This window comes from Kryptolebias marmoratus, linkage group LG17, assembly GCF_001649575.2.
Source record: "Kryptolebias marmoratus isolate JLee-2015 linkage group LG17, ASM164957v2, whole genome shotgun sequence".
Taxonomy (NCBI): Eukaryota; Metazoa; Chordata; class Actinopteri; order Cyprinodontiformes; family Rivulidae; genus Kryptolebias; species Kryptolebias marmoratus.
Window position 1 is genome coordinate 26,148,767 of NC_051446.1, and position 26,995 is coordinate 26,175,761.

The 26,995-nt window shown below is 43.0% G+C and overlaps 1 protein-coding gene and 1 long non-coding RNA gene across 7 annotated transcripts in view; both read left to right on the forward strand.

The window, feature by feature from the left end:
- The window catches only part of LOC108251101 (serine-rich coiled-coil domain-containing protein 2), a 30,555-nt gene extending 7,469 nt beyond the window's left edge, over positions 1 to 23,086 (forward strand). Inside the window, exons 2-16 of one of the 6 annotated variants that reach the window (XM_037980856.1) lie at positions 4,187 to 5,448; positions 5,527 to 5,691; positions 5,773 to 5,940; positions 6,021 to 6,094; positions 7,424 to 7,597; positions 9,015 to 9,105; positions 9,652 to 9,736; positions 10,472 to 10,537; positions 10,663 to 10,777; positions 10,916 to 10,999; positions 11,078 to 11,164; positions 11,700 to 11,825; positions 12,236 to 12,341; positions 13,224 to 13,263; positions 17,917 to 18,104. In XM_037980856.1, the coding sequence (XP_037836784.1) occupies positions 4,230 to 5,448; positions 5,527 to 5,691; positions 5,773 to 5,940; positions 6,021 to 6,094; positions 7,424 to 7,597; positions 9,015 to 9,105; positions 9,652 to 9,736; positions 10,472 to 10,537; positions 10,663 to 10,777; positions 10,916 to 10,999; positions 11,078 to 11,164; positions 11,700 to 11,825; positions 12,236 to 12,341; positions 13,224 to 13,263; positions 17,917 to 17,962 (2,646 nt within the window). In that variant the 5' untranslated portion in view covers positions 4,187 to 4,229 and the 3' untranslated portion in view covers positions 17,963 to 18,104. Of the gene's footprint in view, positions 1 to 4,186; positions 5,449 to 5,526; positions 5,692 to 5,772; positions 5,941 to 6,020; positions 6,095 to 7,423; positions 7,598 to 9,014; positions 9,106 to 9,651; positions 9,737 to 10,471; positions 10,538 to 10,662; positions 10,778 to 10,915; positions 11,000 to 11,077; positions 11,165 to 11,699; positions 11,826 to 12,235; positions 12,342 to 13,223; positions 13,264 to 17,916; positions 22,140 to 22,398 lie in introns of those variants that run through there. The other 5 variants (XM_037980858.1, XR_005234326.1, XR_003038496.2 and 2 more) reach the window with 5 other exon arrangements.
- A 2,300-nt stretch (positions 23,087 to 25,386) lies between these two features.
- The window catches only part of LOC119617883, a 78,324-nt gene continuing 76,715 nt past the window's right edge, over positions 25,387 to 26,995 (forward strand). The window contains exon 1 of the long non-coding RNA XR_005234333.1: positions 25,387 to 25,479. This is a non-coding gene — a long non-coding RNA (uncharacterized LOC119617883). The remainder of the gene's footprint in view (positions 25,480 to 26,995) is intronic.

Here is a 26,995-nt window from a genome sequence, read left to right on the forward strand (position 1 = left end):
GCTCTGCTCGGCTCTGCTTGGCTTGGCCTGGCCCGGCTCTGCTCGGCTCTGCTTGGCTTGGCCTGGCCCGGCTCGGCTTGGCCCGGTGTCTTTTATCAGGACGTCAATAACAGCCGTCAAGGTCGAGGACACGTAAGCAGATCTCCAGGTTCAGGTTGATTCCCTTTAAAGCTGCACGCTCTGCTGGATTAGGGTCAAAGTTCATTCTTATCTTGAGTTTGTCAAAATAATCCTGAACTTTAATCCAGGAAACTTTTGAGCAGCAGAGAAGCTGCAGTGACTTCTTGTTTCTGTTTTTTTAGCTGCTGACTTAGAGCCTGAACTTTCATTCATTAATTCAGTCGGACTCAGCAGAAATGGTCCCACAGACTGTTTGTTTTCTGAACAGCCTTAGTTTAATCATCCTGCAGCAACAATAAAGTCTGGATTACTGAGAAAAGATTGTTTCTTCTCAGAAGCAGCTGCTTGTTCTGTAAATCACACACATCTCTTGTCTCATGGTAACTCTGATCCATGGGAGCTTTCCCCTCGTGTCTGGTGTGTTAAACTTGGGTTCAAAGTTGTTTTTATTAATAGGAATGTTCTGTAGCTTTTTTTAGTAACCATGAGCAGACAGTTTGGTTCTTATCTAGATGCCAAATGTGACATTCTTCAGGGATGATTCAGTTCTTGGACTGATTTAACCCTGTTCCTAACAGTTCTTTATGCAAATATATCATATATAATATCATATATTCCTGATTATCTAGCTTTAAAGTGTGCAGACGGATGCAGCATCTCGTTATCATTGTGTCCTGACCTCATTAATCACTCGTCGCTCCTCCTGCATGTCCTTGGTTTCACAGCAGCTCCCAGCGTTCAGCTCGTCAGAGGACATCAAAATGGCTCACCTACATTTAAACAGAAACAACACCAATTCTACAACCATTAACCCATGCCTGCTCGTTATTAGGGAACCACAGGAAGTGATACAATATGGTGCACAAAACGCAGCCTTGAATACTGATTATGTAACGAAAACATCAGATAAGAAATAACTGATGAAATGCAAGAACAATATCAAACTATAAATACAAAATGTCTGAAAGTCTGTCCATCCTTTAATCTGTGGTTGTGGAGGTAACGGGTCCAGGGACACTCTCCAGATGTTGGGTTTCAAGGTGTTTCCCGGCTGGAGAGGATATATAATCCTTCAGAGAGTTCTGGGTCTCTGAACCTCCTCAGCTGACTCCTTTCCATGAGGAGGAGCAGCCTTGGTCCAACAACTCTGAGTTTGGTTCTACAAAGACCAGATATGTTCCTCACACTCCCTCAGTTTGGGGTCCAAAAGGCCTGAGAGGACACAACTGTCAGCCTTCCCCAGGTCCATAAAACCACGTGGACTGGACAACCAACCTCTCAGCCAGTATTTTCAGTGCATCATGACAACATAAAGAGGTTCTTAAATAAAGTCCCAGGGAAATGGACTGCTGTTTTCTAGCTTGATGGCTGTTTTTGCGTCTGAATGACATGATGTCCCAGCTGCAGCTTGTTTGTGTTTTTCTTGGTTGGGATGAATCTTGCAGCAGCTTCTGTCTGTGTGACAGTGACTCAGCATCCATGAGTCAGCTAATAACGACGGCCCGTCTTCCTCTTTACGTTCTGAGATGGAATCAGTTCAGCTGATGCTGCTCGCTCCTGAAAGCTCGTCTTTATATCAGTTAAAAAGAGCACATCTATTTTTAGTTGACCTTTTTAAGGCACACGTTTTATTGTTTTATTTCTTTCCTTCGGGAGCATTTTATGTAATCTCAGAGACGTTCAGATGATCGTTTCTAAACCCACCCAGTTGAGACGTTTTGTCTCCGGCTGAAATCTTGAGCTTCTCAGATGTGAAACCAAGAACATCAGCTGTTTTCTTTTAGGCCTAAAGAAGCTTGTGATGCTTAGAGTTTCGTGCCCTCAGGTGGATAAATGTCTGAGGAGGATTGTAATAGTTTTTTAATGTTCTTTTTTAACAACAACATGTGCTGAAGCTGCAGGGCAGCAGAATATGTTCCTGTTTCAACGATGTTCATTTAGTTTGATTAGAATAAAAAATAATGTTCCTGCAGGGGTAGATTCATCTGCTTCTTGTGTTCTTTATGTAATGTCTCCCCACTGCTCAACCTCCTGGGAAAGTTTATTCGGACATGTTGGAGGGGAGGCTCCGACTGATCGCTGAACCTCAGACTGAGGAGGAGCAGTGTGGGTTTGTCCGGGTCCTGGAACAGTGGATCAGATCTTCATCTTTGCAGAGTTGCCGAGGGGGTCATGATTGTTTGACTCTCCAGTTCCACGTGTGTTATGTCCGTGTTCCCCGAGGCGTTCTGAGGGAGGTGCAGGAGGACTACGGAGTACCAGGGTCACGTTAAAGAGTTATCCAGTATAAACAAAGCAAGAATTGGAATTATACTTTATTACTAAAACACAAAACAAAATAAAAAGCAATGGGTTGTAGTATTTGGCAGTAGCTTTATGGCACAATAAGATCTGCTTTTATGGGACAAGGGGGTGGAACAAAATGTTATTGAGCAGATATGCAGTGTATGGGAGCAGATATGGGAATCATCACCACTTTCAGGTGCTGGAGGTTCCTGAAATCTCACCCTGAAGTGGCTGAACTTGGCTTTGGGAAGAGGGTGAGAACCTCTAAGAACCCTGAATGAGATCCTGGATCCAAGATTCCTCTGGAGGGGGTCAGGCTCCGTCTGAGAGAGGAGGTGAGGAGCTCAGAGTGGAGGCGCTGCTCCTCCTCATCAAAAGGAGTCAGCTGAGGAGGTTCACTCTCCTCCTGGGTTCCTCGCTCCAGAGGTTCTCCAGGCACTGGGAGGAAACACCTGAGCTAACCCAGAACTCTCCGGAGGGATCATGTTTCCTGGACCTGGTGCCTCCATGACCTGACTATGGAGAAGTGGATTTATATTTAATGTTTAAGAAGTTTAGTTTGACTTTAACACAAATTTATTTTTAAAGATTTATTGATTGATCGACTGAGATGAGGTGTGTATAGCAGTGAGCAGCTTTTGTGAAAGTGAAGCCTTATAGCTGTTATTTTGTCTGTAATTGGATGATATGAAAAATTCATGCCTCACGGCAACAAAGAAACTGCTGCAGCGGACAAACCTGTAACTGCACGGAGCCGAGCCGAGACTCACATTTAAAGAAATGTCATCATTCCTTGTTGACTCATCAGCTGTCCTGCTGCGGGATGAGTGTGTGTGTGTGTGTGTGTGTGTGTGTGTGTGTGGGTGTGGGTGTGTGCGTGTGGGTGTGTGCGTGTGTGTGCGTCCTGTGGAACATGAATGTTCTGACTCCATGTTTCCTGAGGAAGGTGCAGAAACACCTGACTGTTTTCATGCAGGGCGTGGTGTTTTAGCGTTATCTCCGCTCACACACGCCTGGGCTCGGCTGCCACATGTTTCGGCTGTTAATTACCGACAGAACATCTCAGGATTTTACCTTTTTCTCGACAGACTCAAGAGGTGAAGATATCCTGATCCAGGTCCTCTGACGCTCGTGGCGTGTTTTCAGCTGCAGCTAAACATGAAAACTAAAGACTTTTTAGACATTTACTTTTCATCTGAACGGTTGAATTTCTTCAGCTGCAGAATTAGAAGTTAAACATTTCATATTTTCTTCTTGATTGAAATTTTGTCTGTTTGTTTTTGGTCTTTTTCTAAATAAATGTTCAATATTTTTAACGTTTTTGATACATCAGCTGTTTGCAGAAAATAAACTCTTGATAATCATCAGAACATGTTTTATATTTGATCTCAGTTGGCTCTGATTTAATCTCCTAACAGCTGCCAAAATAAATATGCACCTGTTCTGCTACATTTAAAAAAATCACCAGAAAGTTTTAGAAAAACTTGTTCATTTTATTGCCTTTTCCTGTCTCCTTTTCTTTCACGTTTTAAAAATGAAAGCATTTATAAATATAATTAACACCACAATTATCCTGAAAACTACACGAAGTAATCATTCAGTCTGTAAAAAGTAAAATTTAAAAGAACAGTCATTTTAAAGTTAGAGTTTTAGCTTAAAAACTGATAAAAACAAAGAATAATGAAACTATCTTCTAGTTATTGATTTATTGTTTCTTCATCTTATTGTTGCAGTTTAGTTTCTCTGCTCACTCAGTTTTTCTGCTCTTCGTTTGCTTCAGCTCCTCTGTCTCTGGGTCTCCATGGTGAAGTGGGCGGAGTCTGATGTCCGTCCCACCTCTCGTTGACCTGTCCACCATGCCCACCATGGTCTCTAGGCTGCCGAAGTTTGGCTCCCGGCCTCGATCGCAGACGGCTCCAGCTGCTGCTTCAGGCGGCGCCACTTCTGCTGCTGCGGGCAGCACCTGCCTCCCCAACGGGTTCTACCACCACCCCGGGCCCGTCGGGGTCAACGGTACCGCCTCCTCCTCCTCTGCAAAGCAGAACGGATTCATCCGAGTGCCCAATTCCTTTTCTGCGAGGCGGAGGAGGGCGAACGAGGCGGCGAACGATGGAGGGATGGACAGAGAGGCAGAGTGGAGGAGAGGAAAGCCTCATTTTTCACCGGTGCTGTCGAAGCAGGATGCTACTAAAGCAACCTCTGCAGGGAGGAGGCCAGGCCAGCCTTCATCCTCCTCATCCTCACCATCTCCACAGTCCAGCCCCAGAACTCTTCCTGTCCCTAAAACTGGACCTTTGGCAAAGAAAGGGAACCAGACCACATCAGGACTGACCCTAAACATGAGTTCAGGATCTAAGCCCCAGACCAAGGCCATCAGCTCTCTGAGACAGCCTCAGAGCTTCGCTCACGCTGCCGGTTCGAGGCCCGGCTCTGGTCCAGGATCCAGATCCGGTTCCCCTCTTTATAAAAAGGCAGCGGCCAGCCGCTCTTACTCCAGTGAAACCCTCGGCTGCGTTTCTTCCATCAGGCTGACAGAAAACGATCGCCTTCGATCCCGCAGCCTCACCCAGGTCCGACAGCAGCCTTCCCCCACCATCACCTCGTCTTCCTCCTCTTCCTCACCTCTAACCTACTCCCCCATCGTCACCCGCTCCTACTCCACCAACAGGGCCGCCCAGCGGGGAACCCCGGGCTCCTCCCCCCAGGCTCCTCCCAGAGGCAGCTTGTTGAAGCCACCTGGGAACCGACAGACAGGTAGAAATGTCAAAGGTCAAAGTTGTTCTGCTTCAGGGTGGCAGAGGGTTGGCACTGTGTCCCAGCTGTCACAATCCACCTTAAAGAAGCCCCTCCTACCTGGCCCCAGCCCCGCCTCCAGGTCCAGCGGCATCAGCTACAAGCTGTCCCGACCATCACTCATCAAACAGCCCCGCCCCCTTCGAGTGACGCCAGCCAATCTGTGTGGAGGGGACCAGGAAGTAAATCGGGGACCAAACAGACGTAGAAACTCTGTGGAGACGCCGTCGTCCACAGAAAACAGCCCAGGTTCAGTTTTATTTATTGTCCTTCTAACTTCTTTAAGCTTTCATGTTGGTTATATTTCATTTTCATTTCCTCTGCCAGCAGAAAACTCTCCTGAAGCTGCGGACGGGCTGTCGGTGGACACCGTGTCCCAAGAAGGGGGATCCATTGCAGGCGAGATGCTGGAGGACATGTCCCTGTCCTCCACGTCCTCCCTCGACAGAAACGACACCAGTCAGGAGTACATGGATGACTTTGATAATCTGGGTGAGAAATAAAAAAGCAGAAACTGATTTTTTTTCCTACATTTTGTTGTTTACCAAGCAGGGTTTTCTGTCATGTCTCCAGGAAACAGGGGAGTTGGTATTCTGCTGTTCTCATCCAAAAACGATGAGGAGGACTCTGGACTGGATCAGTCATGCACTCGGCTGGATGACAAGGAGGCGCTGAGCCGGGTCACCAAGGCCACAGGACTCTGTTTTCTGGATGATGGCTTGTACTGGACCGGAGTCAGAGGTGAGATTTATACGAAATCTGCTCGGGTTAATAAACAAGTTGAAACATTTTACATTTTAAAGAAATGTGTTCATGTTCAGGTGAAAAAGAAGAAGATCGACTGAACCGAGTGTCCCAGCGGAGAAGGTCCAGCCAGCCGGACTACCATGAACAGGTCCTTTAAAGTCCCAGAGCATAAATGTTGAACAGTCTTTGTTTTACATCCTGAAACATTTAAAAAACAAAATACACACACATCAAAATGTGTGGCTTGATCCGGAATAATGTGCTTCAACGTTTGGTCGCAGTAAGAACTGAATCCTCTCAGACTTCTCAGGAGGAACATCATGTCTCACTGCTGCAGGATGGATGGAGAGCAATTATATTATATCAAAATATTCTGCTAAACTTCCCACAGAACCCAGAAACCCACAGAGTCCTGATCAGTGAAACCTTTTCTCCTGCAGAAATAAAAACATTTAATCCTTCAGAAACTCCCTCAGTGTAAACTTCAGCACCTCTGCTTGTTTAAACCTTTAACTTCCAAAACACAGCGTTCAGGGAAGTAATCTGTTTTCCTGTCGGTGCAGGTGGAACGTTTGGCCCCGCCCACAGACAGGTAAAATACAGAGCCCATCAGTGTATTGTTCGCAGTGTTTGAACAAATGTCTGCTTTGAATCTGTTAAAGGATGGGCGAGGCAGGCGGTCAGATGCGTTTAGTTCTCGTCACGTTTTAAAAGTTTGTTATAAAGAACCAGATGTGCAGCAGCTGGAGGGATTCATCTCTTCTGCTTTCACCGGCTGCCATGACAGAAAGGAAATCATGTAATTATCTGTGTCTGTTAGCAAAATATCTCATGAACCACTGGATGTACATCTACAACTTTTAGAGTCATCCTGACTCAAGATGGCCGCCACGGCTTATCAACCTCAGCCAGTTTTACAGATAATGATGTACAGTTTGGTGTGGTAGTAGCTAAGAGTCATCCCCAGCACACACTGTGAGGGTTAACAGGTGAACCTTGTCAGCAGGTAACTTAAGGTTCAGTTTTTACATCTGGGATAAAATCAGGCCCCTGATTAATTAAAGATGTCACTAAGATTTAAAGTTTCAGGTTGATTTTTCAGGCTTTATGAATAAATTGAATTTACAGTCAGTGGTCAGTGGAATAAATGCTGCTGTTTTAAAATGAATCCAAGGAAACTTTAAATGAGTTGTTTTCACAGGAAACTTTAGGGTTTTGTGTCAAACTGGAATTTATAAGTGAATTTATGATTTAATGAGGTTCAAAGACTGAAATATAATTTATTGTTTAGTGTTTAGCTTTTAGGATGCAGTTTATTTAACACATGTGACCAGGATCCAGACTGTACTCCTATCGAGTCAGCGATGAAGTGTTTCATATTCCTTTAAGCTTTTTTTACTTTCTTATTGAAGTCCTTCAGGTCAGATGAGACGTGTCCTAAATGTCTCATCAGCTGTCCTCCTTTTTGTCTTCGCAGGGCGGATCGTCTCTGGACTTGTCCCCCTCAGACAGCTGTGGGTCCGGGGGGACCTACATGTGGGACGAGGAAGGTCTGGAGCCTCTGGGGGGCGCCGCCACGACCGCCTCCATCCACACCAACAGCAACACCACCCACCACATCAGGAGCTTCGACTCGGACATCAACAGCATCGTAAGTCCGAACCCGGCCTCCGTCAGCAGCTCGTTTTGAGACAATTAATCAGTCGATGGGCGAATTTAAGACCTTCAGAGGTCCAGAAAACTTACAGTTAAAGCTGCTGCTTCATTTGTGATCAGATGTCAGGAAAAAGCAAACTGTCTTTAGATGGTTTTCAAATTTTAAATAATCTGTGATGTTAAAAACTTGAATCTAACTTCATCTTCTGAGTGAAACCCTCTGGCTCCCCCTGGTGTTCATTCTGTGAACTACAGCAAATCAAACCAGTTTCAGGCTCCGTTCCCAGAAGTTTAATTCTGCATCAGAGGAGGTGGGACTAGGATGGAAGATAATAACTTTGTTGGCTCTGATTGCACAACAATTCCCACATGTTTAGCTTCCATATTTCCCTCCGTAAACAGCTGTGTGCGATGTCACGCGGGTCGCTTTAGGGCCGCAGATTGTTCACGCAGAAGTCTGATGACGTCAAATTTAAATTATGATGTGAGAAAATATATTTTGTTGCTTTTATGATTCGCAGACAGCTGCAGTAAATGACAACAAGTATCTGAGTTTTACAATAATTTATTTGCTGTAACAAGACAGAACCTGATTTTAAAGTTGAAGAAGTATTTACGTTGGGCTGCAAACCCTTGAACTGAATAATGTCATCCAGTGAAATGTCTGATTTGATGTTTTAAATCCAGTTTAAGGTTTGCTGCAGGTTTTACTGATGTGACAGAAAATACTGTTCAGTCAAATGGATCAAAACGTGACGTGATGAGAATCATTTGTATATTCCAGCTGAAATCATAAACATCAATCTGAAAGCAGCTTCTTACGTCTGATTGCTCCACTGCAGCCGTTCCAGAGATGACTGGATTTGTCCTGATCCAGGATAAAACACTTTTAAACTGCAGCAGGAGGAGGATAACCAGGGTCAAGCCCAGGCTTAGACCTTCACTTCGGTACAGTTAATGCAGCTCCTGAGTAATGTTGAGAGGCTCTTAATGAGCTCCGTGGCTCAGTTTGCCCTCCGTGTTAATGAGCTGTAGGTCTCAGAGTGATCGAGCCGTTAATGATCTGAGGACGTTAACAAGCTCTCAGCTGATGTCTGAAGTCTTTGGATTCATCCCTGATGGGCTGCTGTTTGTTCGACCACCAGGGGGCAGTCTGGTTCCTGTTGAAGGCCAAGCCTCACAGTGATGTGCTTTAGTTTTAAAACTGTTTGAGGTTAGTAAAAACATCAGTGAAGCTGTGTTGAGTCAAGTGAAAAAGGCTTGGTGTTTATTTATCAAACTGAGAGGAAGATGAGAGGTTTTATCCTGACGTCATTCAGGAGCTTGTGGTGGGGCGGTTGTAAAAGCTCCTTTGCAGAATTATTCATCTTTTTCACGTCTTTCAAATGTTTTCGGATGTGTTTATCTTTTAGGATCTCTTAAACAACTTGGAGTCGTGTGATTTGGCTGACGATGACCTGATGCTGGACGCAGACTTCCCAGATGATTCCTCGTTGCACAGCGGTGAGTTCACAAGTTTACAGATGTTCCAAGTTCTGTTTGAAAAGTTTCTAAAGTTACTAAAAATATTTTAAAAAAAGAGTCATCAGTGTAGTTAAACTGACTTTACATGACAGCATTTTACTGCAGAAACTAACTTTCCAAACAAACTCTACTTATTCTCACATTCCTTCCACTTCACCTCTCCCCAGAGGTCAGAGGTCAGAGGTCACACACTTTCATTGGCTCTGAGCTCTAATAGCTTTCACACTGCAGGACACAGCGGATGTGCATGTCTCATGAAGACTGCTGTCAGGGAGTGACAGACACAGTTACCACGGTGACCCCGATGAGCCAGAGTCGTAGCTCTCTTTACATTAAAACGTTGACGTTTTGTCAGATCAGATTGTTGGAAAAGGAAGTCCCAAACTGCTGCAGAGGCAGTAGCAGCCCTGATAACCTTCAACGTTTCTTCACAAATCTTCTAATCACTGTGTTGGTCCCAAGCCAAACCTTTTCCACAGGTTTTAACTTGTTTAATGGTACTGGATGTTGTTCTGGATCTCACAGATGGAGACGGGTTGTCCCACATGGCTCAGTGGAGAAAGAGACAACTCTGCTGGGAAACACAAGACCTCAGCAATGACAACGAAGGGTGAGCAGAACTGGGTCTCCAGGATTCGATCGGAGTGATCTGTGTTCAGGTTTTAAACAGTTACAGTGAAAACAAAACGTTTTCTTCACAGTAAAGAGAGTGATTATGTCTTTGTTTTATGTAACCCAAGTTTAAGGTGATGATGATGAGGGAAGGATTGAGGATGAAGGTCACTGAGGGTCATTTGAAAGCAGAGACCGGAGCAGTTGGCTGTAATGAAAGGTCATGAATGCAGTCATAGTCGATGAGCCGGCTTATTAACAAACTGTGGGCCGGGCGGTCAGAGGGTCGGAGAAATCAATCAGGCCTCGTTCTGCTCCGAATACATTTAAACTGAGACAGAAAAATGGAAGAATTTTTCAGGAGGAGGCAATAGCTTAACCTCTGCTCCTCAGAGAAATGAGACTATAAGCTCCGGCTAATGTGCAGAATTGAAACTCTGAATATGCATGAATTCAGTCCATATGGAGGCTGTTTGAGTGTTCAGAAGATGGACAGCACTGCTCCGCATCAATGTGTTTTTCAAGGCTGACTCGTTCCTTCAGAATACCTTCTGAAAGGTGTAAACTTTATCAAATATGTAACAGGTTCTGCAAACCTTGATGCGGAGTTCAGAAGTGAGTTCTGGCTTCCACAGACGGAGCCTGAGGCTTGTTAACAAGCAAAGTAAAACACTGAAGTCGTGTTGAGAATCATCATTTCTCTGCGTTGTTCCTGATTTGGATCTCTCTGCAGTGAACTCCCCCAGGATCCTGAGAAAAACCGGGACCGTGACATCATCCTGGACTCTGGTCCTGCAAGGTGACGCAACGTTTCCGTCCTCTTTGTAAAGTCAGAGTGTTATTTACTGTGTTCTGCCTGTTCTTTTGTTAGCATGCTGTAATATTGATTGAGAGCAGCAGAACCTGACCTCCCTCCCACTGCAGGTCAGCCTGTCTGCCTCCCGCTGCTCCGGGTTTGGGTCTGGATGTGGAGGAACTGGCTGAGGACTGTTCTTTGGTCAGATCTCAGCTGGAGTTCCTGCAGAGGTTACTGCTGCAGGTAAGACCTGTTAGAGGGGTTCAGGTGTTATGTACACCCCAGGTCAGTTTCGACTCATTTTAGAACCTAGTCAACACCAGATTAGTTTTATTCTGTCCTACATCTGTCTTTGTCTCATGTTTCCTGTTTGTTGTTCAGGAGGAGGACGTGGACGAAGACACTCTGACCACAGAAACTCTGAGTCCAGAGAGCCACGACTCGCCCCCCAGCTCCGACTCGCAGGTTCGGCAGGTTTCAGGCCTACGTTACAGACGGCCTACATTTCCCATAATCCCTCTGCTGAACGGTCTCTGTCTGCAGGTGCAGGCGCTCCTGCAGGAGGTGCAGCAGCTCCGAGAGGAGCTGAGGAGCCGAGACCGAACCATCGCCCAGCTCAGCCTGCAGCTGGTCTGTTCCTCACTTCACCTTTTTATTGGCTGTCAAACTGTTTTTCATAAATTAACAGATTATTGGAGGAAGAAGTGAAGCTTGGCAGTTTTTGTTGCTGTTGAAGTTTTTATCTTCATGTAAATTTCATTTTCTTTCTGCTGGAAAAAAAGAGAAATAATTTAGATGAGTGTTAGTTATTAACCTGTTTCTGATATTAAATAATCTTCAGTTTGACAGTAAAAACTGTTAAAACTTTTAGTTTTAGGACGGCATTTTAGTTTTAGTCTTCATGAAATCTTATTTTGAAAAACTGCAAAATCCAGATTAGGACTGAGTGATATTTAGAGGATTTTAAAGTGGGGTTCTGTGGAAAGTTGTGAACAGTCTCACCTTTCTGCAACAGGTAGGATATTAAGTGTTCACACTCTTCCCTCTTTAAGATGTCCCAACTATCCCTTTAATCCTAATAATCTGTATTTGTTAAGGTTAATATAATAAGTGATGTGCTGTCTGCAGCTGGTTTTTCAGTTAAAACCCCAGTTTGTGTGTGCAGACTGTTCCCACGCTGACCACCAGGTGTCGCTGTCAGGAGGCGACCGAACGCACGGACCGGCACACGCAGACGGGCGTAACGACCAGCGAGAGCGTCGCCTCGCAGACGCCGTGGAAAGAACACGTGGTGAGAAAGCACATCTTCATCACAACACGCAACCGAGTGCAGTCTGCAAGAAACCGGGTCCACAGAACCAGACACCCGACTCGAGCTAAACCCAAGAATTAACCTGAAACGTTAAAGAATCACAAAGTTTCTTCCTGAATGTTCTAAGTTTGTAACCTTCAGAACATCTTTGGTCTCTTTTAACCTTCAGTTTTCAGTCTTTAATCCTCTGAAGAGGTTTTATTTTTTATTGAACTCGGACTCGGTCGGGTCGAACCATCTCAGCCTGATCTGATGTTCCTTCAGAGGAGCTCAGTCCACGTGTGTCTGCTCGTCAAAGCTGCAGGAATCTCCCGCCTGTCTCCTCATGTTTTCCGGATGTTCGGAATCAGCTTCCTTTCCTTGTCTGTCCGTTTCCTTCTCTGTCTTAGGCTTTTCCTCCTGTTCCTTTCCTCTCTCCACCCTGGCAGTATCAGCGCTCCAGGCCTTACAGGAGCAGGCCGAAGCCCAGCATCCCCTCCCACCTCGCTCGAAGAAGTGAGTCACATGATCCTCACCCATCCTCACCCATCCTTAACACCGTCCATCACCGACCCGTCTTCACTGGCTCCTAAACTCCAGCTTCAAACTTTGGTTTCTTTTTCAGAATCAATGAAAAATGAACAAAAACCTGCAGAAAACAGAGAGGAAGATGTTGATTATTATTGATCAGTTTTAGGAGAAAATGTGATTGTCTTTTTGTTCTCTCAGGTGTTTCACCTCAAAGAGTTTCTAATTCAGTCCCACTCTGATGGGACTCTTACAAAGTTAAAAAATAAATGGAAGCTCTGCATCATTCATGTGAACAGATGAAGGGTTAAAGGTCACTGGAGAAGTTTGTTTCTCTTATCCACACTCTGAAAACAGCAGAGACAGAATAAAAACCTCCAAATTAAATCTTTGGGTGGTTTTGAAACTTATTTAAACTCATTTTTTAGACTCTATGTCAGATGAGGCAATTTGGAGGAAACACTGAGTAGAAACTAGTCTTTTAATTTAATTTTAATTTAATCTGCTGGTTAGTTTTGTTGACTTTTTTAAGGTGCAGTTTGAGGCTCTTAATGTGAAGGGCTGAAGGAAGTTCTGAGGGAGCAGTAAAGCCTAGATTGGACTGGTTCACTGAATAAGTTTTGTTTTTATGTAGTTTACCTAAAATCCAGGTGGATTCTGAAGCACAAAGAGATTTCATCTGAAAACCATTTCAACCATTTCCTCAGCATTTTGACTTTAATCTTCCCAACGTCACGTTTTCTTTTTTTTATATATATATTTGGGTTTAAAGCTCCTGTTAGAATCTCTTCCTGACTGCTTTGTTTTCTTCCTCTAACTGTCCTCCTCTTGTCCTCTCTGTCTTTGTTTCTCTTCCACGCCTTCGCCCAGGAGTGGAACATTTAGTGCTTTACTTCACTGACTCAGCGCGGTACGGTAGCACCCCTGCTTCCTCTTTCACACCATACATTCCTTCTCCCTTTGCATCATGTCACTCCCATAAGTGAACATCAGATGGTTAAAGCTGAATTTACAGCTCAGTGAGAATAATTTCCTGAACTGTTTGGGTCCTTCTCTGAACCGACACGGCCGGTGAGCAGGCAGCAGAGCTCCTGACGAGGTTCCTTCAGCTGATCAGATCCTTCTCCTCCTGAGAGGAGAACCTGCTGTCAGGTCCTGACAGAGCGGAGGATTCTGGTGAACACACTGACCTCTGTGCAGACGATGAGGCTCGACATCAGAGACTTCGTTCAGCACCTCTGGAGGTGCACAGCACAGCGAGGGAATAAATTACCAGCAGAAGAAGGTTCAAGCTGTCTCTCCCGTTTGTGTGTGATGTGATACTGTGAGACAGCAGCAGCTCTGAAACCTCCCAAACAGCCCGACTGTCATCAGAAGTTTTCCCTCCTCTCAGGGAGGCGTCGTCTCTGCTGTCCAAGTCCAAGTTCGTATCGTCTGTTATTACAGGAGCCTTTATCCTGTTAAATCTTCTTGTCCTGTAGCTTGTTGCACAGCTTTAATGATATTTAGTGTCTGATAAAAGCCTCTAAACCCAGCCCCGGGGTTTCAGATGTTTTAACAGTTTTTACACAAGTTCCAACAGAACGTTCTGCGGTTGATGATGGAACTCTAACTTTTAAGCTGTTAACATTTTGAAATCTTTTGCAAACAAACTCTTCTTACTGTAACATCTCTTTATGGTACAAATTATACATCCAAACGTCTTCTTTCACCCAGTGTGGCGCTCGCTGCTGTAGGATTTACTGATTTCTCTCAAATCCTCCCCTGAATTCAGCCTGCGGTCGCCCAGACTTCATTTATATGTTAACTTGGCTGTCAAGGAGTGACAGACACAGGTCACCATGGTAACCGTGATGAACCACAGGCAGAAGCTTTTTATATACATTTTTACTGCAGCTCATACATCAACATGTCTGCATGTTTTCAGCTTAGATTTTTAGTTATTTTCTGCAGAAACTTTATTATTTTCTCACTTGAACAAAAACACACAAAACGAGAATTCAAATCAAATTGTTCTTGATGACCTAATAAAACTAACTTGGATTTATATAACATCTTTTCTGTGACCCATGGTTCAGAGACTAGTGAGGAGGAACATCCAGGTTCGACTCGATGCTTTGAATAAAGGAGGAAACATTTTAGTCATCGAAGGTTTGCATGCAGCTGGAAGAAGACCTGAGCTTCTGGGACTGAGTGTAAGGCTGCAGGAGGTCAGGGAGGTGCTGAGGAGCACGATCATGGAGTGATTTCAGGGCGAGGAGGAGAATTTTGTAATCGATCTGGGATTTAATTGGAAGCCAGTAAGGTTCAGTAGGGGTTAGAGAGATGTGCCGTCAAGGTTTGCTGCAGGTGAGAACCCTGTTAGAGCGATACTCCCAACAAAACTTCCCTGCAGTCGTCCAGATGGGAGGTTGGAAAAGCATGAAAGGGGATTTCCGAGTCAGAGGAGGGATGGACAGCATTTTAAGGAGGATAAGGCCAAGACTGTACACCTCAGAGGATGGGCAGATGGAGCTTCCATTTATATCCAGAAGGATTTCTTCAGTCTTTGAGGCCACAACCAGGAGTTCAGGCTTACTGCTGTTGGGTTTAAGTGGATTTGGAGACATCCAGGGTTTGATGCATCCCAGGCAGTCGACCAAAGAGAGGGGGGAGTGTTGTGGTTGGTTTGGTGCTGATGTAGATTTCTGTATTGTAATTATCTGAGACTGTTTGAGATCATCTATCAACCCATCCATCGATTTTCTGACGCTGTCTGTGGTTGAGTCACATCAGCAGCAGGTTTCTGAGGGACACCCAGACATCGCTCTCTCCGGCTCCTTCTGAGGGATCCCAGGGTGTTCCCAGATCAGACAGGATGCAAAGTAGTTCCAGGGAGTTCTGGTTCTCCTCCTAGTGGGACGTACCTGGGAAAACCTCCAGAGGTGGAGATCCAGGAGGCATCAGAATCAGATCTATGACTTCTTTCGGAGGAGCTCATTTCAGCTGCTTGGATCCAGGAGTTTTTGAGTCACGATCCAAACCCTTTGACTGAAGGTGAGGGTTGAAGAGGAGACCAGTAAACCCAGAGCTCTGCCTTGTGGCTTGGCTCCTCCTTCACCCCAAGAGACGAAGCCCTGATCAGTCAGTCTACATCCTGCTCCATCCCATATTCATCCCAGATTCTTGACCTCCTCCACTTTGAGAGTCATTCCCAATCCTGAGGGAGCTTTCCACCTTTTGAGGCAGAACCAGTGAGACCTCCCCCAGATGTGCCCAGAGCCTGCAGCAGGACAGTCTAAATCCAGATAAGAATGGCTAATTGAGGTCATGATTGTTTATGTGCTCATAGTTGAGTGTAGATTACCTTTTCCAATCTTTATTGCACAATGGGAGTTTGTTGATGTATGGCAGAAGCAGTTATCTGCTGTTTGTCAGAGCTGCGTGAGGTTTTTACTCCCAGCACAAAGCCTATGAGAAGTCGGAACGATTACTTGCTCTGTAACGACACAATAATCAGAATTATTCACTTCACTTATGAGCACTCAGTGTTTTATGCTCGTCTACAACACAAAAGTAGAACTCTGCAGAACTCCATTATTCTGCTAATAATTTCCAGAGTAATTGGGTATTTTGACAGCAGCTCATTGCCTGCAGCACAGCACTAAAAGCTCATGTTTATTCATTATGGTCACGATTCTAATTGTTCATTTAAGTGATGATGCAGCGTGGAGTGATATTAGTCATCTAATGAGCCTCCGGGGGCCAATCAGGGGGCAGTTTGGGCGGATCAGCACTTTATGTGAGAGCGAGTTTTAGTGTTGGGTTGAAGGGAAAGAGTCTCCGAGGAGGAGTCGCTGAGAATACCTGCATGTGTTTGAGGACACTCACCATCAAGAGGGTCCGTCCGTCCATCTGTCCGTCCATCCGTCCGTCTGTCCGTCCATCCGTCCGTCCATCCGTCCGTCTGTCCGTCCATCCATCCATCTGTCCGTCCATCCATCTGTCCGTCCATCTGTCCGTCCATCAGTCCGTCTGTCCGTCCATCCATCCATCTGTCCGTCCATCCATCCATCTGTCCGTCCATCCATCCGTCTGTCCGTCCATCCATCAGTCTGTCCGTCCATCTGTCCGTCCATCCATCCGTCTGTCCGTCCATCCATCAGTCTGTCCGTCCATCTGTCTGTCCATCCGTCTTCTTCATCCACTCTCTCCTGTCCGGCTCACGGTGAAAAGATACCATCTCATATTTTATTAACTTTGCTGCAGTTTTATATATTTTTTTGTCTTTTTAATCTTCTGGTTGAACCGTGCAGCATCTCTGAGGGGTGAACTGAAACGTCTCGTGGGGGACAGGCTGCAGTTCCCCCATCTGACACCAGGTGTCAGTGTTTGTCAGTAAATGTTCTTTGTGCAGCTGTTTGTTCTGATGAGAACATCTGGATCTTTTCATATCAGATTCATTGGAAAATCTCTGAATGGAGTTTCTCATTTTTGAAATCACAAGATTTCCTACCCTGTCCTGAAAAGTATGGAGTTTAATTTTAGTATTTCCAGGTCTGAATATGGTAAGAGTATGAAAAATATGAATATTTTCAGACTTTATTTCCCGAGGCACTTTCTAAAAGCTATTAAAATAAATTCAGATGCTCAAGCTGCTCAAACAAACATGGTTTTTATCAGAACAACACAATGACTTCAGCTGTTAAGCTGACGAACACGCTGAAGACTTGAATAAATAAAAACAAAAAATATACAAATTTCTTTGTGATGTGATCAAAATGTGAACGATTCTGATCCAGAAAACTCTGCCTGTGCAAACAAACGTCTACATGTAATATTTCTTCAAAAGTTGAACTAAAAAGACAAAAAAATCTTTTTCATTTTGTAGTTTATTCTCATGACATGCTTTGGAAAAACATTATATTTTGGAAATTATTATTTTTAATTATAAAAACCTTTCCCACAGACAGTTACTTAAAATACAGCACTTCTGTATAAACATGGTAAATTACATTAAATTTATCAAAGTTTCGTTGCCCAAAAAAGGCTCAAAAATGAGTTTGAAATTTAAAAGTAAAATGTGTCAGAGCTTTTCTGATGAGTTTTGATTTATTGTAGTTTAATTTTGACAAAACTTTATCTTCTGTTCCTCAAAATTTGTTTTAGCAAAAATCTGTTAATATATTTACTTAATGATGGTAAAGAAAGAAAAAAATGTACTCTGCTGAAATTTAACAGAGGAGGAGGTGGTGAGCTCCGAGTCTCACACATACACACACACACACACACACACACACACACACACACACACACACACACACACACCCAGATAAAAGCAAACAGATCAAAAACCCTTTCACACACACGGATCAAAGTGTTGATGTGTGAAATGACCACTCATCTGTGGGGAAAAAACTCAGATCTCTTCTCTTCTGCTCTAACGTGTGATAAATTATGTAACAAAGAGTTTGTTTGTTTCAGTTTTTCGACACCATCTGCTCACAAACCAACAGTCGGGCTGAAAAGCTGCAGAACTTTTTCCTCTCTCTGCAGCAGCTAATGTTTCTGTTTCTGGGTTCAGTCACAGGTACTTCACTCCTCCAGCCAGGGAGACCAGGAGCCACTGACACAACAGGCTCCGCCCCCTCCAGGTAACTCCACCCAGCCTGACAGACTCCTCCCCTCATCTACACCCACTAACTGCACATCCCAGAGAGAAGGGGCTGATGGGAAAACTCCCAGGAAGGTGGAAGAGGAGAAAACTGAGAGAAGAAGCTTCAGCAGATCCCTGCTCCCGCCGCAGCCTTCCAAGCTCCGCCTCTTCCTGTCTCACACCTGCAGCTCCGCCCCAGGTTCTTCAAAGACGAGGCCGTTGGCCCCTGATGATCCCGACAGCACCAACGGGTCGGGGGAGAAGCTCAAAGTCTTCAGGTCCGGCTCGTCCCGCCTCCCTAAACCAAAGAGCCACTGAGGCGGTCTGAGATTCGATCCTCTGACCTCTGACCTCTGCCTGCAGCCCTGCTGGATCCCTCCCTTATTTATTGTTCATATTCAGAGCTCTGCTTCCTAATTATAGCCTCTCTCAGAAACTCGTGATTATGTTCCGCAGGCAAGGAAAGAAGAAACCGTGGATCATAAAATACAGATCTGTGCCTTCGATTAGGAAGAAACTCTCACCCTCATCCCATCAGTCCGATCTCTTCTCTGAAATATTTAACATCTGGGCCGTAGTTTTTCAGGTCCTGCTGCTTTATCACTTATTATTATTATTATTATTATTATTATTATTATTGTTCATGGTCCACTGGATATTTCCACAGAAAACCAGCTGTGAGTTCACAGCAAAAACTGAACATTTAACTTATTAATCTATTTATCAACACTGCTCTTAAAGTAAAATGTGTATTTCTTCTTCTCTGGTTTGAACTGCTGGTCTGACTGTTCCTCCTCTTCCTCCTCAAACCATCTTCATCACAGACAGCAGCTTCTTCCTCCTCCTGTCCGTCGTCTCTTTATGTTTTTGTTCTCATGAACAGATCAGAACAGACCTGCAGGGATGTTCTGATCAGGGGAACCTTCTTTAATCTAAAGGTGAAAAAACAGAGCTTAAAGTGACATTTCAGCCATTTTGAAGCATGTAAACGTTAGAACGAATATCTTACCTGCTGCAGATAACTCAGTTTGGAGGACTGATGAGCTGACAGGAAGTCCAAACTGGATTTTGGTCTCAAAACATCAGTTTCTGAAGTTTCAGAGTGATTCATGCAGTTCCTACTTCACAAACGTTACAGCCTTATGTTCTGCAGCAGCATCGTGTCATACAGAATGTAATGGGGTAAAAGGTTTCTAAAATAAAGTTTGCATGACCTGCTGTGAAACTGGAGACTGGAGTTCAGAGCTCAAAAAGTCTTAAAATCTGGAGTTTTCCTTCAGAATCTTCCAGGTTTAGAAAAACATTTGTGTTTCCAGAGTGTTTTAAATTTCTAATAAAAAGATTAAAACACTTGGAGCCAAGTGAAAGTTAAAACTGTTTCTATAAATAAAGCATTTAATGAGTGGAACTCGTTCTGCTGCTTTTTCTTTTACTCTGAACTATTATTAAAGAAGATTTAAACCCTGTGAACAGAAGCATCATGTTGGTTTAAAAACAGGGAACTTTAGCTTTCAGCTCTGCAGGAAACGGTTGAAGAACTTGAAAAATGAGCCGATCTGAGTTTGGAAAGATCCGGACGATTCATTTCTGGAATCTGTAGGAATCCTGGAAATCAGGCTAACGTTAGCTCATCAGTTCCTCAGAATTCAACTTTATTTCTCCAAACTTGGGTCATTCAGACAGTTATCTACAGCAGGTAAGATGTTATCTATAACGTCTGCACAGATATTTAGCTGAATTAACCCTTTAATGTCACTTGTTCTGTTTTCACCCCTGAAGGCAGCGATCCTGATCCCTCTGATGGTCTGATTCCGCTTCAGCAGTAAAATCTAAGAATAATTCAGTCGTTACTGTTCAGCCGAGGAGCTCGACGTCTCTTCTCAGCCGACAATCTGAAAGCAGGACACGTTTCCTGGGACAGTTTTAACATTTAGTTCAGTCGGGGAAAATTCACTCACCTGGATTGACATTTTCCCTCCACTGATGCATCAACCCCGAGCGGTAAAAATATCACCTCATTTGTATCCGGGCCGATCTGTTGGCTCCGCTTGCTTTTACATCAAACAGCACTATATGAGATAAAATATGCAGCCGAGTTTCAACGGAGGTGAGGCTTGGTTAGTGACTGCAGACAATCCCAGAAACTCTAAATGTTTCATAAAAAATCACACACATGCTGGCACTTAGGAAAAAAGAGGCAAACATGCTTAGAAATGCGCTTAAACAACAAGAAGCTCTTGATATTCTGTCTGTGAGGATAACAGCTGCAGTTGGCTCCATGTTGGGTTTCCTGGTTTGTAAAAAAAAAAACTTTATTTGTTCCTGAGAGGCAGGTAAACATCTGAGGAAAATACAGATAAATGTTTCATTTTTCATTTTAACAACTGTTAAAACTTAGTAGTGTTCCTTGAAGGAATGCTCATCACCCAGACAGCCTTCATCAGTCGAGGAGGAGGAGGAGGAGGAGCTGGATCCTCCAGGGAAGTCCGGATCTTCACTCCTCCGTCCTGCAGCTTCCCGACCCTTCGAGGCCCTCGCTGCCTCTCAGTGCAGTTTAAAATAACTCATCTGCTTTAATTGATTCATGTTGGTTGACCTTCTGGCACTAAAACAGGATGTTACAGAGACTTTAAACGACTTATCTGGGAGCTCCGATTATATATGAGACCATTATTTAAAAAAATACAAATAAATGACTAATTATCATTTAAAGAAAAAACAAAAGAATCATTAAAGAAAAACTAAAGTTTCAGATTTCTGCTCCAAGTTCTACAGATACACTTTAACTGGAATCTGATTTCATTTCAGCAGGAATTCAAACTGATTTCTGCCGTTTGGTAAAGATTTTTACATTTTTTCAAAACAAAGTCTGGGCTGCAAGTTTTCATTTAACGTAACCTCCAAACAAAGGTTTTCTCCTCGGAGTCGTGAAGTTTCTTTTTCTGTTCTTGTCTTCAGTCTTCTCTCGTGTTTCCTCTCCTCCGTCTCATTTCTTTATTTGACAAACAGCTGTTTGTCCAGAAGTGAAACATCTGGTTCTGCCCAGGTGTTTGGAGCTGAAGCTCGTTGCCATGGCAACACGTCTGAGTGGATTTACTGGACATCCTGGTGTTTTTCTTCATCTTCTCGTGAGATGAATTTGTTCTATTGACCACAGGAGAAAACTCACCGCCTGCCTGACGAGCAGCTGATTATTTCAGACAAAATGTCTCTAAAATTTACTTAAATTTAAAGATTTATTTTCCTGAGATGAAATGAGAAGATTTTAGCTTGTTTTGGTCCAAATAAAAATAATCTTTCCTCTTATTTCCCCAACATTTAATGAAGAGAATATTTGGTCTGAGCTCATATTTGTTCGTGGTGCTTCTGTTCTGACGATAAAAACAGATTATCTGACCTCCTTGTTGTGATTAAAGTCTAAAAAGTTTCCGTCCTGTAATGAGTTCAGAGTTAAAGCAGATTAACGGTTTCTCAGCAGAAGCTTAGTCTGGATTTAACAGGAGAAGTTTCTCACAAACTAAAGATGAGGAGACGGGAGCTCACCTGAACTTCCTGTTTTTCTTTTCTTGACATCAGGTTTTATAAAGACAGCTCAAAGTTTAGAGTAAAGATGGCCGACATGTAGCGTTAGAAACAATCTGAATGTTATTTCCTGTCACCTGTTCTTGCACGAGCTTCTGGTTCTTCAGTGGAAATCTGCACCTTTTCCACGAACATCTCAGCTGATCGACTTCTTCTTCTTCTTCTGATGTTTTACTGGCGGTCACGCAGACAGGAAGCAGGAGGTCCGAGTCCTCCGCTCACTGTGGGTCTGAGGTTTTAACGTTCTGATCTTTAGGATTTAAACTGATTTCAGGATCACAAAAATCCTCCTTTTAAAGATTTCATTTTGTTCTTTCAGGTCAGATAAATAATCTGGATCTAAAAGTGGATTCAAAATTCAACTAAATGCTTATTTCCACAAATATCTGATTGAATCAAAACCTCATGTATTTAATGACCTGAGTTCTTTAATCCAGATATTTTACATCCAAATCTTTTTTAAGAAGTAAAGTTTGTTTCTTTAAATTGATTTTAGGCTTTTAATGAAAAATCATCCAAACAAATCAGGATTCAGAAAAAAACTGTCTCTGTTTTACTCTGCTTCTCAGGTTTCAGGAGAAAACCTCCTCCTCTTCTTCTTCCTCCTGCTTCTCCTCCTGCTTCTCCTCCTCCTGCTTCTCCTCCTCCTCCTCCTCTTCCTCCTCCTCCTCCTCCTCCTCCTCCTGCTTTTCTTCCTCCTCCTCCTCCTCCTCCTCTTCCTTTTAGCACTAAACTCCATTTTGATGCATTTTGATGGTTTTAAGTCTGTTAGTTCGGACTTTAATCTGATTGGTTGATGAAGCTTCAGGTGAACCNTCTGCTTCTCAGGTTTCAGGAGAAAACCTCCTCCTCTTCTTCTTCCTCCTGCTTCTCCTCCTGCTTCTCCTCCTCCTGCTTCTCCTCCTCCTCCTCCTCTTCCTCTTCCTCCTCCTCCTCCTCCTCCTCCTCTTCCTCCTCCTCCTCAGCATCTTTTTGGTGTTTTTAGCACTAAACTCCATTTTGATGCATTTTGATGGTTTTAAGTCTGTTAGTTCGGACTTTAATCTGATTGGTTGATGAAGCTTCAGGTGAACCGAGCTCAAGGTTTCACTTCCTGTTAAAGATGTGTTGATTTTCTGCAGAAGCTTCTTCATGCGTTTCACTGTAATTTATTTAAAACTCAGTTTTTGTTGTGTTGATTGTTGGATTCATTATTCTCACTGTAACCTCTCTGTGGAAACGCTTTTATTTTGAAAACTTGAAAGAAAAAAAAACATCCTGTCATTTCCTGTCACTGATTTTGTCCAATAACTGCAGAGAAGTTTAACTTTTCATGTTTAACTGTAAAAATGAGCTTTTAAAAAGCATCTTGTCTGAAATCGCACTTTAATGAAACAAGACGACGCTGGACTGCAGTTTTTGTTTGTTTGTTGTTGTATTAATGCTGCCTTCGTCTTAAACTAAAACTGAAAGCAACAAAATTAGATTAATGACAGATTTTGGAATCCTCTAAACATGAAATAAAGACACAAATATGCAAGAAAGTTCTTATTATTTGATGTATAATTGGTGTTTTGAGTTGAGACCTTATTTATTGAGACAATCTGAGGCAAAGTTTGAAACATCTTAAAGTGAAAAATAAACTAAAAGATAGAAATAAAATCTTTAAAATGACCCCAGTTTGATTCTTACTTCAGTTTTTACTCCATCTGAACAAAAATAAAATGTATAATTTAGAGTTTTACTCCCAGTTATTCTAACATTTTATAATTTAACACAGTAAAGAAAGGCAGTCTGAGTCTCTGATTTCCCACAGGACATGAATGCAGCATTGGAGTTGGTCATGTGACTTTTCTGACAGAGAACTGCTGTCACTTTGTCTCTGATTGGTTGAAATGTGACCTTTGACCTTTGACCTGCCTGAAGCTGGATGAACCCTAGCCTTAGAGTGAATAAATGCTTGTTTTAAACTGCAGCTGAAAGAAACTGACTCTGTGTGTTTCTCTGACCTCTAACCTCTGACCTCTGGAGCCTTGCTGCTGAAGCCAGGGTGTGTGTTGGGGATGACTCTCAGCTACTACCACAGCAGGTTTTAGCTCAGTACCTGTAAAAACTTCCTGCCCCAGAAAAAACTCAACAACTGAACAATAACTGAGGGATTATTTTATACCAGCTCTCACACATCCACACACACACACACACACACACACACACACACACACATCCACACACACACACGCTGTGAGGAACTGATCCTGCAGCAGAGGGAATGTAAATAAAAGTAAGAAGACAGAATAAATGGAAATGAAAAGCACAGACTGACGTTTGCTGCAGATTCTTCACTGAATTCTGCTCCAAAGAAAAGATGTTGAAGATTCTTAGTTTGTTTCCTGAGTGTCGACATGTAACTATATACAACTCCTTCAGCCTGAAGGAGAAACTAAAGATCCTTCTGCTTCATGTTGGAAAAGGTTTATAAAAAGTCTGTCAAACATCAGATTAAAGGAGCATCTGGGATTATTTAAAGTCGTTTAAATGAATGATTTAATGAGCAGCAGGTCTCAAATTTTTAACGTCCAAATTAATCAGATTAAATCAGGCCGATTCAAGATGGCTGCCACAGCCAATCCAACATGGTTCTAACAGATATTGAGCTTGGTGTGGTGGTAGCTGAGAGTCATCCCCGGCACCCTGTCTGAGGGCTAACTTCAGCCTGCGAGATGGCGGGTGATATGCATTCTCACTTCTGTTTATCACTGATGGATTTAATGTTTCATGTTTTTTCAGGTGGGGGGAGAAAAGAAAACAGAATTTATTTCTTTTTTCCAGTTTTAACAAGAATTGTTCTGGGAATATCTCCTGTTGTTGCCATGGAAACAGAGGATCTCAGCACCCAGATCTTCAGCCTGCATGGATCTTTGTAAAGAAACCCTCCAGCTTCAGGTGGAGGAACCTCAGGTGTGGCTCCGCGCAGCACATCTGGACCGATTCACACACAGCTGGAGAAGTTCAGAACACAAAGGTTTAAATGTTCATTTAGTGTCAATAAATGTGTGAATATTAACTCAGCTAACGTCCTGTTTGACTTCTTATGATGCTGCCTTCAGCTGCTGCCTTTAGCTGCTTTTAGCTGCTGTTTTGTTCTGTTTTGCTGCGTTTAGCTGGTGTTTTGTTTTGTTTAGCTGCTTTTAGCTGCTATTTGGCTGCTTTTAGCTGCTGTTTTGTTCTGTTTTGCTGAGTTTAGCTGGTGTTTTGTTTTGTTTAGCTGCTGTTTAGCTGCTGTTTGGCTGTGTTTTCTGCCTCAGGTCAGGGCTCACAGCCTGTAGAAGGAATAAATAAATCTGAGGCTGGTCATTCCTCTGGGAAAAAAATAATGATTAAAATGATCCAAAATTCGTCAGTTAAAGCTTAGATTTCTGTTCAGATCTTTTTAAATAATAAAAACGGTGAAAAAAACGACAAATCTTCTTTACTGGATTAATTTTTATTGTTTATGGTCACTGGATAAATTAAAATGATAAACCTTTAACCTCATTCTGTTATTATTTTATTATCATGTCTGACATGTTTTCTCTCTGAAATCTTTTTTTCTTCTTTCTTAAATAAAGTTTATTTTTAAAAGGAGACAAGTTTGGACTTTTTGTTTGAAGAGATTTAAAAAATAAAACTTCTGTTTGAGTTTATTTTTATAAATGAGCCTAAAAGTTGAAATAAAACTAAAGAAATGACTTGTAAAGCCTTGCACTTTTCAGCTGGCGGTAGACAAACTCCTCCGGCTCAGGAAGAGTTGAAGCTCTTTTCTCCCATCCTTCCTGATGTACCTGAACGCAGCACCCTCAGCAGGTGTTTCTCATTAACCTGAACTTTCTGCAGACAAACAAAACGAATCTGCAAAAACAAAAACAGACTGGATTTAAAAGCAACATGAAGGTAAATAAGCTGCTTGTTTGTTTGTTTGTTTGATGAAGCAGCTGATTGGAGGTTATTTCCTGCTGGTTTTCTGTTTGACGTCAGAAACGTTGCTGTGTGAACAGGAAGTGTTTGTTTCTCTGCTCTGAGCTGAACACTCTCATCTGTTCTGTCAGGAAGTGTTGTTTTGTGTTGTTTTTATTGATAATCTGTCATTTTTTGGAGTTTTGCTCGTTTTCGCTTTCATTCCTTTGGGGCGCCCTCTGGTGGCGGATGGTGGTAAAACAGCTTCTGCTTAAAATGCTGAAATAAATAATTTGTTTTTAATGACGTAACAAATACTGTTTTTATGGTTTTTACATTTTTAATGTTAATTTGGGTTAGCATTCAGCAGCTGTGTCTCGGTGCTGAAGAAATCTTAAAGCAATAATTCAGACATTTTATATTGTGGTTCAGTGGAAAGATTATGAACAGTTAGTATCTTACCTGTTGTAGATGACAGAAAAGCTACCAGTCGGAGCGGGAAAAAGACCAAAGTGATGTTTGAAGCTTTCAGGAAGCAGTTCTGTTGATGTGATTTGGAAAATGAGCCATTTTTCTTTTTATATTGAAAAGCAGATTCTTTAAAAACCTTTAAATCCTAAAGTGTAATAATTTAAAGCAGGTTAGATTTTATTTCAGAGCTGATGGAAGCTGAGAGATTTGTGGAAACGGCCCTTTAACTCGTGTCTGAGTCAGAAGCTAACTTCACGTCGTGCCGTGGGTCCACCAGGTTTTCTGCAGAAACATTATCGCCCTGAAACAGACGCCGATTTGCTGCTCTGTGTGTTTCTGAACAAAGCTGACAGGTTTTTATTGTTATGGAGCTTTGATGACTTTATTCTTATTATTTGTTTGAGTCTCCCACCAGCTTCCTAACCCAACCTGAGTACCTGAACATGTCGTACATCAGGTGGAAACTGAGTCTGCAGCTTTCAGTTGTTTAACCTGCTCGTGTTTTATGAGCTGTAGTTTGTGTGTGGAGGCGCCTCGGGGAAGGTTGCCTCCGTTTCAGAATAAATAATCATATCTTTATGTGTGTTTCCTGCCATGTTTGCAGCTTTTCTCCTCTGTGAAGGTGTGTGTTCGCTGTAATGAATCTGCAGTTTCTGTGACGGGTTCATATTCAACCTTCTGTAGGACAATCTCCATTTTATTATTTTTAGCTTGAATTTCTCCTTTAACAGCCTCAGATGGTGTGTGTGTGTGTGTGTGTGGTGCAGCTGCAGCCAATCATGAAGGCAATCTTTGCCTCCTGTCTTTCCATCAGTGCGACTATAAAAGGCGAGGCGACTGTAAAATGGAGTGAGTGATTTAGGAGCTGCTGGGCCTGGTTTTATGCCCCCATCTTTGTTTTGGGGGGGCTGAGCTGCGATGACATTACACTCATTATCCTGCTGTTGGTGGCGGCGTCCTCTCGTCTGCGTCATTCATCCTCGTTTCCAGTGTTCGGTCTCACAGGATTTACATACAAGTAGGTTTTCTGAAAGACATTCTG